At 38.7% G+C, this 12792-nt stretch overlaps 1 protein-coding gene across 1 annotated transcript in view; it reads left to right on the top strand.

Annotated features, from left to right (window-relative positions):
- Positions 1-12792, top strand: part of itga10 (integrin, alpha 10) — a 144656-nt gene that overhangs the window by 30069 nt on the left and 101795 nt on the right. The window contains exons 3-5 of the mRNA XM_039763251.1: positions 826-935; positions 9701-9789; positions 12530-12644. Of these exons, the coding sequence (XP_039619185.1) occupies positions 826-935; positions 9701-9789; positions 12530-12644 (314 nt within the window). The remainder of the gene's footprint in view (positions 1-825; positions 936-9700; positions 9790-12529; positions 12645-12792) is intronic.

Below are 12792 nucleotides of genomic sequence, written 5' to 3' on the forward strand. Positions count from 1 at the left end.
AGACAACAGCACCTTGACTGCCATTCGGTATCAGGGTTTAATCCTTGGACTCATTGTCAGACCCTATGCTGGTGCAGTGGGTCCTGTGCTCCTCCTGGTGCACAACAATGCCCGTCCTCATGTGGTGAGATTATGCAGGCAGTTCCTGGAGGATGAAGGAATTGATACCATTAACTGGCACCCACGCTCGCCTGACCTAAATCCAATAGAACACCTCTGGGACATTATGTTTCAGTCTATCCGACACCGCCAGGTTGCATCTCAGACTTTCCAGGAGCTCAGTGATGCCCTGGTCCAGATCTGGGAGGAGATACCCTAGGACACCATCCGTTGTCTCATTAGGAGCATGTCCACCCCGACGTTGTCAGGCATGCATACAAGCGCGTGGGGGCCATACAAACTACTTGCTGCAATGAAATTTTGCCAAAATGGACTAGCCTGCTGCATCATTTTTTCACTTTGACTTTTCGGGTGTCTTTCAATTCAGCCCTCTGTAGGTTGATAATTTTCATTTCCATCAAATGATTTGGCATCCTTTCATTCCTAACACATTACCCAGTCCATATCAGTACAGATATCCAGCATGATTTTTGTTCATTGAGATCTGATGTGTTTTTAAAGTGTTCCTTTAATTTTTTTTAGCAGTTTATTTATAGATATATATAGATATATAGATATAGATATATATAGAGAGATATATATATATATATATATATATATATATATATATATATATATATATATATATATATATATATATGAATAAATAATATATCTATCATAAATCTGCCAATGACACTCATTCAGGGCTTTTTTTTGTCATAGGATGCTTGTCGGTGCTCCATGGGATGGGCCAGCAAATAACAGACAAGGAGATATTTATAAGTGCATTGTGGGAGAGGAAAGAAACTCAAACTGTACCAAAGTCAATCTGGGTGAGTAGTCTGAGTAATCATGTGAGAGCTGTTTTTTGGGTTTTTTTTCTAATCTCGTCTTTACTTTTACAGAGAAGGAAAATGCCAATCAAATACCAGGGTGATGCTGTTTATTATTTTGTTTATTTACCACATGCTTGCTATATATGCATTCTAATAAAGAATGGTTGATCATAAAAGACAAAGCAAAATCTGCCTCACTTGATACTTCCTGCAGATTATCTTCATTTACAAGATATGAAAGTACAAGATCATAACCATACAGGAAGTTCCCATGGTTAACACTTCACACATTTCTCTGGTCACCATCTCTATCACCATCGTGAGAAGTGATGAGTTCAGAATGGAACCCTAGTGCAGCTCCTACCGTCAACCTCAAAACTTTAACCGTTGCTAATTGCTGTCCTGACCACTGTTCTTGTTTATCTCTTTATCCATTTATGCATTACTTCAGAAGTGCTGTAAGGTGTGTGGTTTTATCACAGGAACTTTTTACAATGTACTAAATCAGATGTTATGTACTCGTGCAATGGCCTCACTACTTTCTTTCCCTTTAAACTGTATGCCTGATTTTCTTTAAAACATTTGCAGAACAACATGCAAGATTTGTGTTTTTGAATTTTTGACATTAAAGTGTTAAACCACAAAAAATGTAATTTTTTCCTGATTGGTGATGTAACACTCTACAGAAAAGTTAAACAGCAGATTTTATTTAAAATTTTGAAAAAGTCACATTCATGAGACATGTCCTATGATTTGTCTTTCTAAAACCTCTAAAAAGGTGTCTCCAATTGCTTATCTAAAGAGACAATATTGATAAACAAGAACAGAGTACCATAAAAGTAATTTTAAATATATATTTTTCAAGCAGGAGATAAAATGTACTCCTTGAAAAAGGCAAAATAAAGCCTCACTGTAGTTGCTTTACTGCTTCTCCTAATAAATGAATGGATGCTGAGCCTAGATACTGTATTTATTGGAATATATGGCAACTGAGTACCAAACACATATGCTGTGTATTTGATGCCTGACAGGTTATTCTGCCACTAGTTCATTTGCTTGCTTTGAGGAAAGCAATTGCCAATATTTATTTTAAGTTTAGCACATTTATTTTTTTACTGGAGTCGCCCAGTGCTTTGTGTTGGTTCTTCATGGCCTCAGTGGCCTGGGACTCAATTATGTATTACATTAGATAGTTTAGAAGGACAGTTGACCTTTTTGTAGCCTGTTCTCTTCCTCTGCATTACTGACCTCTAATTATTTCATGATTGTGCAGTCTGCAAATTTTTATTTTGGGTTCCTCTGAGTTCAAGCAAAAAACGCAGCTCTGCCACAAGGCATATGCTGCACATGGCTCTTCAACCTGTCTACTTGCTTCCCATATACCTCAGTTACTCAAAACAGAGTTTTAGACAGAAAAAATGCTGATTGTTTCAATAAAAATAAGTAAAAGCAGTATTCTATAAAAATAACATTTTTTTAGTACAAACTGGCTTAAAAAGCGCTGTGCTATTATACTTGTGGTTTTTGTGCTTGTGTTGTTTTAAACCTTAAGTTATTTATTTCTTATGTTTGTATTGTGCTTTATACTTCAGAAGTGTTTTTATTGTATGTTAAGCTGGTTTAAGAATATTGCTCATTTCATTTGTACTAATTGTTCTTCCCCTTTCTGAATGGTTAATTCTAGTGAGACCTACTGTATCTCAGTAGCAGTCTCTTCACAGTATACCAGTCCATCGCACCCACAGCCCATAACATTTAAAGTTGCCAATTAATGCTGCAATACAAAATACATGTGCATAGCAACCATGAATACATAAATATTGTGTATCTCAAAGCATATAACCAGAATGAAGATCAGCCTTAAAACTGTCTATAAACGGCAGCTTCCCAATTCAGAATTAGTTCTACCCCATCAATGCCAACATTGGTTTTGGAAAATGTAAAGTCAAAATTTGTCATTCCAGGGTCTGTAAGTCAATGTTTAGGAGACAAAAATTGTGCCTGTTACTATGGAAACTTTGTTGGTTTTCTTTTTTTTTTCCATAAATAGATAGTGGGACAGTGAGGTGGGGAATCCCTGATGTACAGTCAAAGGTTAGAAAATGATTTGTCTGTGAACTCTAGATGATGCCTAATAAAATGTTTAACCAATTTAGCATCTTGATATGAAGCAACAAGTAATTAAAACACATGAGGAGTATATACATACAATATGACATTTCCTAGTCAGAATAAGATATAGAAAAACAGCACAACATTAAATAATATGCCACAATTTCTAGGTCAATGCAACAGTGCAGCATTAAACCAGGAATTAAATACAGGGTGGCCCACGCAAAAGTGGCTATGAACAAAGAGTGTGCATGGACATGCTGAAACGGGCACAGAGATGTATTGCTGCACAAGGAAATCACTTTCAGCATCTTCTGTAAATGTAACTTCACCACTTAATTTAGTCATTTTGGTGGAGGTGGGCGACTTTTTCGTGGGCCACCCTGTATTGTACCAACTGTACTGGTAAAGGGGTGAAACCAGTTTAGATCTAGGGTGCAGTAGCTGGAATTGTTTAATATGGCTTATCTTCATGGCTTCATTACACAAAGCATGTAGTGCTGGCCTCCACACCTGAACACTGGATTTTTGAGTAGATGTTGAAATCCTCCTGTTTTTTCTGTGTGCGACTGGTAGATCAACTACACCCAGTCATGACATTTTCTAAAGCGCAGGTCTAAAGTGTCCTGAAGACTTCATCATGCTATATTTCTTGAGGTGCCTTAAAATCTGAAAGCATTATTATTAACTGTTTTTTAGCTAGTTACCAGGGATATAGACAGGGACAGGAGTCCCCGTTAAGAAGTTAACGGTCTCTAGTGATGCTCTATCAGTGCTGGTCTAAAAGCAACTATGCCAATTTCCTCTAAAGTCCACAGTGTGGTGTTTTGTTTCCAAATTCTCCTTTGTGCCCACTGTATGACTTAATAAGAGACGCACAAATATATGAAAAAGAAAGCCTTTACTCTACCAACACCATCACTCAGAGGACCCCACACATGCACAACTCCACAAAACATCACCCCCCACCCCAAACCATAGATGCACACATACAACATTTAATATATGCATAATAGGAAACATAATAAAATTATAGTTAACAGCACTTTGTTATACCTGCCAATTTCCATTTATTCTCCTAATATTTTCTTTAAAGTTAAATGCATGCTTTTAAATCTCTTTTACTTATATCTTGTAAAGCACTTTTCAAAACACTTCTCAACTTTCATAAAACCTTTCCCATTATCTGAATGTATAATAAGATCTGTTTTTCTACATTATGACACCTAAATAATGGAAAAATGAGCTTCTATTTTTTAATTTGTCCATTTTTGTTACAGTATCTTTTTTTCCTTTATTTTGCCTTTTTTACTGTGAAAGAAAAGGAAAATAAAATAAGGGCAAATCACCAATCAGAATTTGAAATAATTAAAACCAAAACATACAATTAAAAGTCTTTAATAGAACCCCTGTAATTTGTGAAAGGCATAAGTTAATAGGGCAATTATTGTTACATTTACAGAGTATAATAAAATTCTTAATTCCATGTGCTAATCATCAAGCAACATAGCACCTTTGGTTTTGATTAGTTGGTATAACTAACTTACCTCAAAGCATCTGTCTTCCTGAACTAGCTACCTCACCTCAAAACTTCTTTCTTCTTTAAATGAACAATCTTAGAACATATATCTATACTAATAAAAGGCAAAGCCCTCACTCACTCACTGACTCACTCACTGACTCATCACTAATTCTCCAACTTCCCGTGTGGGTGGAAGGCTGAAATTTGGCAGGTTCATTCCTTACAGCTTCCTTACAAAAGTTGGGCAGGTTTTATATCGAAATTCTACGCATATTGGTCATAACTGGAAGCAGTTTTTCTCCATTTACTGTAATGGAGATGAGCTTCAACGCTGTGGGGGCGGAGTTTCGTGTGACATCATCACGCCTCCCACGTAATCACGCAGTACATAGAAAACCAGGAAGAGCTCAAAAAAGCGCTTAAGAAAACATGCATTATATAATTGAGAAGGCAGCGAAACAATAAGAAGCGAGCGAGTGACATATACAACCATATTCATGAGTTCTGCTACTTCGGAAACAAAGCACGATGTAAACCTACACTTTAAATTAAGTTCATAGCCAGGCTGCCGCTGGCGTTTGTAATTTAGTGCCTGCCCATATAAGGCCGTCCGTCAGCGGCAATCCAATAGCAAACTGCCACGGGTAAATATTCACGGGTGAAGGACTGTGCTTATGGAGAGGAAGATGAGATGGTCAGGGTGGTGTTTGACACAAACTCAGCGAAACTGCGAGAGAAAGTTTTAAGTGCCAGGACTAAGGTAACATTAAATACAGCCACGGACATAGCACGAGATGGCACCAGCACAGCTGGGAACCTTCGATACATGTACACTGAGCGGCTCACGTGAACTGACGCAGTGCACAGATAAAAGCAACAGTTCCAAAGAGCTGAACAAAACCGAATTACACAATTGAAAAGGCAGCAAAAAATATGAAGCGTCTGATAAGCATATTCATAAATCCAGCTACTGCGGAAACAAAGCACACGGTGGAAAAAGTCAATGTCCCGCTAAAGGAAGACAGTGTAAAAAAACCCGTGCATGCAGTGTGTCAGGTCTCAGATAAAGAAGAAGACGAGCTGTTTATTGATGCAGTAAGAAACGAATCGATGAATGAAACCTGTCATCTTTACAGCGATTGACAAACACGGAATGTAACTTGAACACAACACATCCTACAAATACGAACCTGATTGAAAGAAATAATGATAATCAAATCCTTGATGACAGCAACACTCAGTAACACTCACAAAACAAATACTGTATATTGACAGTCATGTTACGTTATTTTTAAAATGTTCCCTTTTCTTTTCTACCTTTTTAACACACTACTTCTCGCTGCGCTGCGGGTATATATATATATATATATATATATATATATATATATATATATATATATATATATATATATATATATATATATATATATATATCCCGCTCTACATACTCGAATAATGGATACTTTATTAGCCATCAATGATTGTTTTGGTAAAGCCATACTCAGTGTATTCATTAGATGAGCGGTAAAAAGTAAGAGCGAGGAGGATGACTCATTGAGGCATGCAGGCTGTAGTCTTGCGTCAACTCTATCTGAATTGCGCGATCACATTTGAAAAAACATATCTTTTCAAGTTCTATTTAGTCCATATGTGTCAAACTCAAGGGCCGCGGGCCACATCCGAATTATATCCGGCCCGAGATCATTTTATATACTGTATTATTGTTATTAAAGCCCGAGTATATGAAGCGCTGGTAACACAATAAACTACAGATCCCATAATGCAGCGCTTCAGCTGCCTTGCATCAGGGTAACCTGAATGCAATTCAGAAGATACAGAAAACAGCATAATTAAATAAGAATCTGACACTTCAGCGGACGTTTTAACCCGTGCACAATCACAAAGTGATTTCAAGTGAAGCTGCTTTTATGGGAGACACAAATGCACCAGTTCACCTTGCCCCACTTTCCCTGTTGCCAAGTACTGTTAAACCAAGTCGTCACTACGGTGTTCCCAAATACGCACTTTGCTGATAACCTGAGCGCACTGCGCACTGAGTTTACACGCGCTTTGGTGACTTTCATGAACAAAAAGCCGTCTACATGCGGCTCGAACCTTGTGCATGTTTGGTAGCACATATCTGTGTGAGAAGCTCTTCTCAGTGATAAAGACTAACAAAACAGCACACAGGAGACGCCTCACTGATGAGCACCTGCAATCCATCCTGAGAATCTCCACAACACAGAACCTCACACCAAACAGAAACGAACTTGTGGCCAAAAAAAGATGCCAGGCGACCAGCTCTAAAATGACATATGAGCAAAGACAACTGAATGATTTGATTTGTTATTGCGTAGAGCGGGAGTTATCCATTTTAACAAGCAGCGTATTGCACTGATACGAAATAGCTGTGTGTGTATATATGTAGATATGTATGTATATGTATATATATGTTTATATATGTGTGTGTGTATATATGTATATATATATATATGTATTTGTGTGTATATATATATATATATATATATATATATATATATATATATATATATATATATATATATATATATATATATATATGACAACAACACTCATCACTCACAACAGTGACAAAACAATTACATTGACAATCAGGTTACGTTATTTTAAAAATGTTTCCTTTTCTTTTCATTGCTTCTTTAACACACTACTTCTCCGCCGCGAAGCGCGGGTATTTTGCTAGTGTTATATAATATGGGGAACAGCCCGGGCACAGACAGGCAGACATCGTTTGTTTCAAACCACACACGCTTTATTTACAATATTTAACACAACAGAGTAAACCGCACACAACCCAGTGCCCCAGCACCAATCACCTTCAAGTCCAGACTTTACACAATGCCTCTCTCTTCATTGCCTCCACTCCTATCCTCCAGACTTCGTCCTCTTCCACCCGACTCCAGCCATCGAATGGAGGGAGGCAGCCCCTTTTATGTCCACCCAGACGTGCTCCAGGTGCCTCCCAATGAGCTTCTGCCGGCACTCCCTGGTATGGCGGAAGTGCCGGCCGTGCACCCGGAAGCACTCCGGGTGTCCCTGGTCTTTGTCCCCCCAGCACTTCTGCCACACATGGAAGGACCAGGGCTTCTCATGCATCCGGGCCCCTCCTGGCGGTGACCACAGGCCACCATAGGGTTGAGCTTTCATGCTCTGTTCCCGTGGTCCCAATACCAACCAAGGCGGCTGCCCTCTTGTGCTCTGGAGGAGACATATTCCCTCTTCCGATCCTTCTGGGCGTCCCGGCTGGGTACTCCCCCAAGCCGCTTGCCACAATAATAATAATAATAATAATAATAATAATAATAATAATAATAATAATAATAATAGTAATACATTTTATTTAAATAGTGCCTTTCCATGCACTGAGACACAAGTAGGGTTAATAGCACTTACTGAACAGTAATGTTTAATGGACTAGTCTCCTAATTTGTGGTAAATTGAGAGACTGCAGAGCCATCTAGAAAAGGTAAAGGTGCAATATACCTATGTAGGGGTATACTGATGCATAATGACAAATGAATAAGCCAAAAAAACACATGCATGTTCCAACAGAAATTTAAAATAACTCATCCTTTCAAATGTTGTTATAATAAACAGCAGTTTCAAATGTCTTTAATGTGACTAACTCTAGTTCTGACTATTTTGTTTATTATTTACTCACACAATATAAGCTGTTAAGTGATACTATTCTTGCATAATTTGTTGATCATGGCTAGAATGATGTAGCCATACGTTTTAAAAGGAAATTTGACAATTATCATTCATCCATCCATTTACCAACCCGCTGAATCCGAACACAGGGTCACGGGGGTCTGCTGGAGCCAATCCCAGCCAACACAGGGCACAAGGCAGGAACCAATCCCGGGCAGGGTGCCAACCCACCGCAGGACACACACAAACTAGGGCCAATATAGAATCGCCAATCAACCTAACCTGCATGTCTTTGGAACGTGGGAGGAAACCGGAGTGCCCGGAGGAAGCCCACGCAGACACAGGGAGAACATGCAAACTCCACACAGGGAGGACCCAGGAAGCAAACCCAGGTCTCCTAACTGCAAGGCAGCAGGACTACCACTGCGCCACTGTGCCACCCTGATTATCATTCATTCATTTATAATTTTTTTTTTCTTTATACTGATTTATGTTAGCAGGAAGCATCTGTGTGTGGCAATGCTGAATGCAACCATAGACAGAGCACACTAATACAGTACACACATCCACACACACTTATACTGATGTAGGTTACAGCCACCAATCAAACACACACATCTGTTGGAGGAAAACCTTCACAAACAAGGGGGAACATGCAGACTTCTTACGGATGCAGTGCTAACCATTGTGTCACAGTGTTGCCCAAAAGGAAAATAAGTTTCTTAATTGGTTCATAACAGACTGCACCATAATTTAGGAAGGACCTGTGGTATTCAGGATGATGCAAAACTTTCTATTCGTCACTCAAAATGAATAGAAATTTTTACCTCTCATACTGTGAATTATTTGAAATGTTTTGCTGGCTACTACAATGCCCCGGAACAATACATTTTCAAGTGCTTGAGCAGCCATGTCTTTGAATCTCTCAGAGAAATTATCCATGGAAAAGTTTTGGAAGTAAGAAGTAGTAGTTTTAAATAAGTGGCTGCACAGCAGGATTCAGGCAGGTGGTTTTTGAAGTTGATGGAGTTTATGTAGAAAAATCCATTTAGCTACTGTATCAAGCTATCCTAGGAGTGTGTTTGAGCAATTCTATATTAAATTAGTTTCAATTAAATAATGTTGTTGCACAACTTTTTTGGTGAGCCTTGAACAATTGTCTTGTTGCTGGTATCACAGAGTTACTTGCTTGGCAATCGAAAATCATGAGTGTGGAAGTTTGAGTGTGGTTTGTGATTATATACAGTATTTTAATGATTTAAGTGATATATAGGGTCATTTGTAGCTCTGATTGAATAGTTTTTTTTTAATCTTGTAATTTTGCTTTACTGAAACTTATGTTTGATTGTCCTATTTAATTTTGTCTGTAATGTACTTACATGGAGCAAATAAAAATTAATATATATCTCATGGTATGATTACATGTTCTGTTGCATAGGGGAGACTGCCTTGCAGAATGTATCCCGACAGATGAAAAACACCCATTTTGGGATGACCCTGACAAGCAATAAGGACAAAGGCTTTGTAGTAAGTAGCCCTATTTATAGTATTACACTAACCAGTAAGTAAAAACAGAGCCATACCAAAAAAACAGAAAAGCTGACAAAGTTTTTTAGTTTTTCAGAAATCCTAAATTTATAAAGCAGTGTCATGGTGGCACAATAGTTAGTGGCAGTGCCTCACAGCTACAGGATTAAAACCCAGATCCAGTTATCCTTTGTGGAGTTCACATGTATTAAATGTGTCCAACTCAGTTTTTCTTCCACATATTGAAGAAACTCTGGTAATGGTGATAGGCAATTATAAAGTGACCTGGTATAAGCAAATATGAGTAAGTGGTCTGTAGTGTATTAGCACCTGTCCAGGTCTTGTTTCAGACCATGTACCTAATGCTGACCTAAAAGATCCTGAATTGGAATAAGTGGTTAAGATAAAGAACTGATGACTGGATGATTTTAGTAAACCCCTTATTTGCTTCAGTTTCCAATTTAAAACTAATTTTAAATTCCATTGTTTAACTGCCATCTGACGAATGATAGTTTTGAACCCTGTGGGTTGTCAGGTTTTTTACTACTCAGATGTATTCCATACTACAGAAAGTTAGCTCCAGCAGTCACCACATTCATGGCCTCCACACCAATGTGCACATGAACTGATGAACTACAATGTGCACACTTCTGCTTCATTGAGATTAAAGCCAACTATATGAGCTCTGCTCTTGTATATTTTTGATTTTGAGGAGTTCCATTTTCAATGCATTTTTTAATGAATACCTTTACTGTTTCACTAGATGTTTTACAAGAAGACAGTCAAAACCATTGTAAAACTTCAGCAAAATTTCTGTCAGTCATTTTGTAAAACACTTTTGTCCTGAACAGCTTTGTGTGGGGTGTTGGAGCCTAACCCAGCTAGCATAGGCCGCAACACAGGAACAAATGCTGGACAGGTCACCAGTCCATCACAGGGCGAATTAACACACACAGACACACACCCCAGGGCCAATTTAGTATCACCAGTCCACCTAGCTTGCATGTCTTTGGACTGTGGGAGGAAATCCATGCAGACAAGGGGAGAACATGCAAACTCCATGCAGGGAGGACCAGGGATGTGAAGCTTGGTCTTCTTACTATGAGGCAGCACATGCTGCGATCAGTAAAATGTGTCGTAAGTTATATTTGAGAGATGTTATATTTTGCTCATAAGAAACTAGGAGTAACAGTGTGGTCCTTGTGATTGTTTTTAGTGAACGCAAAAATGATTCCCTGTATGAGACTCGTATTATTTGAACATGCATGTTAACATGCATCAAAAAACAAGATTATTCAGCAGAAATTTGCACTGCAGTCTGATTATTAAGCCTCGGTTGTCTGATTTAGGATGTATTGGTCTAACCTAGTGTTTTCCAAGCAGTGTGAAGTGGCACAGTAGTGCGCTGTGAGAGGTACCCAGGTGTGCCATGGAAATTACAACCTGGAGATAAAATTAAAGCAGCTCTTGATCGCAACGTTGCAGACACAGCACTTCAGATACGTCTCTATCTGCCCTGGGTTTGTGGTCACCAGCGAGCCTCACAGCGCTGGTGGACAGTGGGCATATGAGATGCCTCTGAGGCAGTTGAGGGCAGGCAAAGGAACAAAGCAGCTGAGAGATGCCAGCAAAGTGCTCACTAAGTGCTGTGTCTGCAAATGCTGATCTCTGAGCTGCTTTTTTCCTTGCTTTCCACCCCATTGGACAGTTGAGCAAGTGTATGACATAAAATGTGTTTGTGGTTAGTAAGATAGTGGTGTGCCGTGGGATGTTTTTGGTTATAAAAAGTGTGCCACCAAAGTAATAAGATTAGGAAACATTGGTCTAACCTAATAGACAAATGTATGACAATAATTTTGTAATCCAATTTATCTTCAAAAATAAGGGGGGGAAACTTCATCCATCTTCAAAGCAGCTCAATCTAGTTTAGGATCACATTTCCAGAGTCTATCCTGGCAGCACTTAGTGCAACACAGAAGGCAACCCTCGGGTGGGTGTCCACACCCACATTACTTTTATGAGGCCAAGTTACAATCTCCTTTCAATTCAACATGCAAGTCTTTGGTCTGTCTTCATGTAAGCATGAGGATAATGTGCCAGGCAGTGGCCTGGCTAGAATTCAAACCTGCTGGGCAAAAGCTATGAGGCAGAAACACTAACCACTGTGCCATTGTGCTGCCCCAACGAACCTATAAATTGTAAATAACAATTTTATATACAGATCTGTCTATATGTGTTTGCATGTATGTGTTGCATGTTTTGCATTTATTTTTTTTTTATTCAATCATTCCTCACCTCTCAACATACTTATCAAATATGTACAATGTATTGAATCTTTCAATGGAAATGTGTTATCCAAAAATAATTTGAATTGGATAAAATGCATTCATTTTGATAGAAACATTAAACCCCCAGCTTTGTTGCGCATTTCCATGTTTGGGATTTGGAATCCCAGCCCAACTACTACCTACTGTATGTAAAATTTGCACATTCTCCCCGTATATTCATTGGTTTTCCAAAAACTGGTTTGTTAGATTATTTAGCATTTTTAAATAGACCCATTATGAATAAGGACATGATGAATCCTGCAGAGACCTGGCATCAAGTCCAAGACTGGTTCCCCACCTTGAGCCCAATTCTATGGAAATATGTTAACTTTGAACTAAATATGTAAATCAGATTAATAGATGAATGAAGTGAATACTGTACTTTAATACATTGTTTTTTCTTCCTCATGCAGGCATGTGCCCCCTTGTGGTCGCAGGAGTGTGGCACATCGGTGTTCAGTACAGGAATTTGTGCCAGTGTAGACAAAAACTTTAATCCTACTAGGACTATTGCACCCACTGCCCAGAGTAAGAAGTGTCTGCTTACTAATGTCATTTGAGTGTTTTTCCACTTGCTGTGTGATGGTGTGCTTTTCTACAAAATAGACACACCTCAGATTTATGCAAACTTCTAGACCAGGGGAGTCAAACTCCAGTCCTGGATGGCCGCAGTGGC

The sequence above is a fragment of the Polypterus senegalus genome, chromosome 1 (assembly GCF_016835505.1).
Source record: "Polypterus senegalus isolate Bchr_013 chromosome 1, ASM1683550v1, whole genome shotgun sequence".
Classification (NCBI taxonomy): domain Eukaryota; kingdom Metazoa; phylum Chordata; class Cladistia; order Polypteriformes; family Polypteridae; genus Polypterus; species Polypterus senegalus.